The sequence below is a fragment of the Nanorana parkeri genome, unplaced genomic scaffold, assembly GCF_000935625.1.
Source record: "Nanorana parkeri isolate BGI_ZX_2015 unplaced genomic scaffold, ASM93562v1 scaffold3417, whole genome shotgun sequence".
Lineage (NCBI taxonomy): Eukaryota > Metazoa > Chordata > Amphibia > Anura > Dicroglossidae > Nanorana > Nanorana parkeri.
Genome location: NW_017309685.1, coordinates 34,216 through 39,548, shown reverse-complemented (window position 1 = coordinate 39,548; position 5,333 = coordinate 34,216). Strand labels below are relative to the sequence as shown.

General features: G+C 54.4%; 1 protein-coding gene across 1 annotated transcript in view; it reads right to left on the bottom strand.

The window, feature by feature from the left end:
- MPDU1 (mannose-P-dolichol utilization defect 1) overlaps positions 1 to 1,577 on the bottom strand; it is a 3,139-nt gene extending 1,562 nt beyond the window's left edge. The window contains exons 1-5 of the mRNA XM_018574958.1: positions 1,418 to 1,577; positions 1,215 to 1,330; positions 961 to 1,057; positions 404 to 522; positions 201 to 311 (exon numbers count right to left, since the gene is read on the bottom strand). Of these exons, the coding sequence (XP_018430460.1) occupies positions 201 to 311; positions 404 to 522; positions 961 to 1,057; positions 1,215 to 1,330; positions 1,418 to 1,505 (531 nt within the window). The 5' untranslated portion in view covers positions 1,506 to 1,577. The remainder of the gene's footprint in view (positions 1 to 200; positions 312 to 403; positions 523 to 960; positions 1,058 to 1,214; positions 1,331 to 1,417) is intronic.
- Between the last annotated feature and the right edge of the window lie 3,756 nt (positions 1,578 to 5,333).

Below are 5,333 nucleotides of genomic sequence, written 5' to 3'. Positions count from 1 at the left end.
ACAGATCCCGCCACACACAGATCCCGCCACACACAGATCCCGCCACACACAGATCCCGCCACACGTATACAACACACAGAGCGGTACAGATCCCGCCACACCGTGACACGTATACAACACGCAGACCGGTACAGATCCCGCCACACGCAGATCCCGCCACACGCAGATCCCGCCACACGCACACACAATGATTCTCTCACCTGGACGGAGGTGAATATTCGCGCCAGGGAGCCGAGGAATAGAAGCGTCACGGTGATGGCCGATAACTGACCCGTGTGGCCGTTCCTGTAGTTGGTCATCACTTGGATCAGCTGTAAGAGGTAAGTGGCCGTTACACAGGATACGGTAGGTGGCCCCTCCCAGTGCGGGCTCAGAGGGACACGCCACACGACAACGTACTCACCCTGCTAATAATAACCGCCGGCACATTGGTCGCCTGGAGCACCGTGACCACCGCCATGGGGACCACGGGAGACAGGAGGACGGCCACAATGGAGAAGTATATACCGAGGAGCAAGATTCCTGGGGGGAGGGGAGAGAGTGCACAGGGGTGAGCGCCGGGATAGGGAGCGAGCGCCGGGATAGGGAGCGAGCGCCGGGATAGGGAGCAGGGGTGAGCGACAGAGACTGAGAGAGGATAGGGAGCAGGGGTGAGCGCCAGAGAGAGGATAGGGAGCAGGGGTGAGCGCCAGAGACAGAGAGAGGATAGGGAGCAGGGGTGAGCGCCAGAGACAGAGAGAGGATAGGGAGCAGGGGTGAGCGCCAGAGACTGAGAGAGGACAGGGAGCAGGGGCGAGCGCCAGAGACAGAGAGAGGATAGGGAGCATGGGCGAGTGCCAGAGACAGAGAGAGGATAGGGAGCAGGGGTGAGTGCCAGAGACAGAGAGAGGATAGGGAGCAGGGGTGAGTGCCAGAGAGCAGGGATCAGGTGCCAGGGATAGGGATCAGCAATGGTAATACCCAGGTTTGTGCGGCTCCCCAGGTGCTGGATGAGAAATCCGATGACGAGAGTCTGGATCATGAGGAAGAGAACCTCCCCCCAGGCACTGCAGAGACACGGGACAGTACATCAGGTCGGCGCCGTTACCACGTATCAAATACAAGGAGCAGCAGAGGAGCCCCAAGAATTCCCTACTGCTCCCTACTGCTAGAGACCCCATGAAAGGCATTTGTAAGACTGTAGTGAATGCGGCAATAGTGTCATGTGACCTCACCAGCCATCCATTCACCCTCAGGGCAATTGATGGTAAAGAAAGAGGGCAGTTGATGGTGGAAAGGGCAGTAATCAGGGGCAGTTGATGGTGGAAAGAGCAGTAATCAGGGGCAGTAGCTGGTGGAAAGGGCAGTAATCAGGGGCAGTAGCTGGTGGAAAGGGCAGTAATCAGGGGCAGTAGCTGGTGGAAAGGGCAGTAGATACCGTGCAGCAGGTTGTATTGGAGAAAGAACTCATCATAGCAGCTCTCGGGAAGGATCGCCGGCACCAGGACACCTCTAAGCGCCTCCATCTTCCCCGGTATTCCTCTCACTTCCGGGTCCAATGGAAGCACGATCTGTCTTTACACGTCACTTCCTATCCCGACCGGAACAATGGGTTTCCGCCATGTCAAGTGAGGGCAAGGGGAGGAGTGTGGCGTCTATGAGTTCCCTACCGGGCATTTTCTCGGGTCGCTGACCCCGCCCACACAGGCCGTACTGACTGCTAACAGGAGCAGTGCGTTGTCCCCGCCCCGTACATCTGATAGCGCCGCCCCCTGGAGAGGAAACAGGAACACGTATCAGTCAGTGAGCCCCGCCTTGCCGCAACTGTTGCCTAAACGACGAAAGAGAAGACGGGACCCGCCCAGTACACCGGAACTTTTCACTTGACCACGCCCCTGCATATATGTCAGTGTTTCCAGGGTAACCAATCTGTCAGAAAAAGGCGGGAAAAGCCCCCTGACAGGAATGGATGAGGTATTGATGTGATGGAGGAAGAGGACAGTGAGGTGGAGGAAGGCTTCTCTTATCATGGAGGAAGATGGCAGCCGGAGAGGGCCGGTGTGATGGAGGGCACCAGTTGTGGCACAACAAGGTGGCCGCTATCCTACAGGCCTGAGCCGTGGTCCTGGAGAAATGGCCGTCAGTCGGTGTCAGAAGTTTTGGCACCCCGTGCTCATGGCTCGTGGCTGGAATCAGATAGTCCATGGACACAGGAAATATGTGGAGCGAAGGGTGGACATCCTAGCGGCCATCCAGAAAGCCCAATGGAGAGTAAAGCTCGTGGAAGCAAGCGGTTCACTACGTGGGGTTTGGGTACCAGATACGGCAAGAAATCCGCCATCAGAACCGACAGCGGTGTGTATGATAATCCTACTGGCCCACATCCCATTGGGAACAACGCTCCGAAGAATTTCACCTCAGCTTCAACCCCAAAGGATGCCTCTGTCTTCCAAAATCATGGACCGGGGGGAAATCGAACACCAACAAGGGAAGGCCCTGGTGGGACAGAGGCGCACAGCAATTCCGGGCCTCTATCTGAGCTGTGCGCGGGAACGGTCGCCCTCTGTTCACTTTACTACGTCCGCCTGAAGAAAGAACGGCAGCTGAGGGACTCTGAGCGCCGGAGACGAGTTTTCTTTTTCCGGCGCTCTAAAGCGAGGGAGAGGCTCAACTTTGCCATGATGTGGGCGTCCAGACTGTTAGCCGGGGAGGAGACGCCCTCGGGCTCTCCATCTGGGGATGGCTGGGAAGGGCAAGAGTCTCGGATTTGGAACACCATCATCGATAAGACCTTCTCGCGCTTTGATTGGATCGAGAGCTTCCGCATGACGAAATCGACCTTCGATTTCCTGTGTAGCCAGCTGCGATCGGTCTTTCAGAGGATGGACGCCAACCTGCATCAAGTTATCCCGGTGGAAGTGCGGTTGGCGGTGACGCTGTGGCACCTGGGTTCCTCCTGTGATTTCCAGTCGATGGAGAAGATCTTCGGGTTCTCCTGCTCCACCATACGTACAATTGTCCGAGACGTGTGCGAGACGGTGGCATCCATTCTTGCCCCTAAATTAATTTCCATCCCCCGAGGAGGCGTTCTGCAAGAGGCGCTTAAGGGTTTTGAACACCGCTACGGTCTAGCGCAGGTGGCCGGGGTGATCGGTTCCTTACATGTGGCCATAGGTTCCACTAATGACTCCACAGGTCAGTTCTATAATACCAAAGGTTGGCATTCTGTGGTTCTCCAAGCAGTGGTGGACCACGACTTCTGCTTTTGGGACCTTAACGTCGGCTGCCCTGGTAGCCTGTCGGATTCTCAGGTATTGGTGGCCTCAGAGCTTTACGAGAGGGGTACAGAGGGAACTCTGTTTCCCGACACGACCAGGAACATTAACGGCATTGAGGTCCCCCTCCATTTATTGGGGTCACGTTCTTATCCTCTCCTCCCGTGGCTTATGACGCCCACCGCCATAGAATCAAGTGCAGCCGATGTGGAGCTGAACAGGCGCTTTATGTCCGCCCTGACGTTGACGCAGATAGCCTTCGGGAGGCTGAAGAGCCGTTGGCGTTGCCTGTTAAAGCGCAGCGACGTGGACCTCGCCTTCCTGCCGATTCTGGTCACCGCTTGCTGCGCGCTTCACAACGTCTGCGAATGCCGCAGAGAACCTTTCGAAGATCACTGGCTGGAAGAGGCCTCCGAAGAGGAACTAGAGCAGCCCAGTGAGGTAGAAGAGGATGATTTGGAAACGGAGGGAGCGGCGGAGGAGATACGAACCGCCCTTGCAAAGGGTGTGCGAACTTGAAACATTCGACGCGTGACAGGTCCACATGGGCTAAGTTTGCTGCCAGACTTTCTTAACTTTTTTCTTTTATCTGTGTTTTTAGATTCCTTCACGTGTCCAATTAATATATTATGGTGAAGAGTTACTGTAGTTGTATGGATGACGCTTGTTGTGGTAAATGAATCTCGTGTTTTATGATTGAATCTCTCAGACTCTCGCGTTGTCATTTCTATACATTGGGGTCGTTGTAGATAACTTTAGTTAATTTGTTTTACCGCAGTGGACCTCTCTGTCCTGACGGTTCACATGTGCACGTGGTGCTGTGCTACAACACAAAAGCGCATGTGGTTGCGATTGTTCATTTCACTGGCCATTATTGCAAAGCAGTGGTATGAAAGGGCCCCAATTCTCGGGCCACGGCTCCTTCAAAGTAGGCATGAGCTTCGAGTTTGCCCATCTGCCGAACCTCCGTCTGTGTCCTAGCAACCAATGACCTTGCACAGCGTGCACACCATCGGTTGGTGGCTGAGCCGCACAGCATCATTGGTTGCTAGGACACAGATGTCCTAGCAACCAGGACATCTTGCGGGTGCACCATTACAACCTGGGGCTGCCAGCATCTTAGCATCCAATGAGGCTGTGCGAGCCGCAGAGTGTCATTGGTTGCTAGGATGCTGCCAGCCCCACTGTGTCATTGCTTGTGATGGTATGCCCACCTGTATCCTAGCAACCAGTGATACTGTGTGGGTCGCAGAGTGTCATTGGTTGCTAAGATGCTGCCAGCCCCACAGTGTCATTGGTAGTTATGGTGTGCCCGCCAGCATCTTAGCAACCAGTGATACTGTGCAGGCCAACCGCTAGCAACCAATGGCACTGGGTTGCAGCAAGTTATTGGTTTCTAGGACAAAGGCGGCCCTGAGTTCGGTCTTGGACGTTTGGCGGCATTTTGAGAGAGAAGTCAGCACGCCGGCTCTGCCCACTTATTCTGGGTCAGAGACATTTGTATTATTATTTCAGAGTAAAAGAGAGGCAACTAACATTCTGATGGAGGGAGATTTCTTCTGGCTTAGGATGTCTTTAAATGTGTATAAAACAGGAAATGTATTCCCTGCAGATGTTTCAGAGTTGATGGATTTAATGCTGTGTTTCCCCGGCATAGTGATGAGTGAACTGGCGTGGGTTCAGTTCGATTGGACATTCGTCGAACCTGGCCAGAAATCCGGGTTTGGCAAAGGTCCAAGGAAACCGAACCTGAGACCGCCTGTGTCCTTGTGACCAATGATGCTGTGCAACTTGCATAGCATCATTGTTTGCTAGAAGCTGAGCTACACAGCGTCATTGGTTGCTAGCAGCTGGGTTACACAGCATCATTGTTTGCTAGGACGCTAGCAGCTGGGCTACACAGCGTCATTGGTTGCTAGGACGCTAGCAGCTGGGCTACACAGCGTCATTGGTTGCTAGGACGCTAGCAGCTGGGCTACACAGTGTCATTGGTTGCTAGAAGCTGGGTTACACAGTGTCATTGATTGCTAGAAGCTGGGTTACACAGTGTCATTGGTTGCTAGAAGCTGGGTTACACAG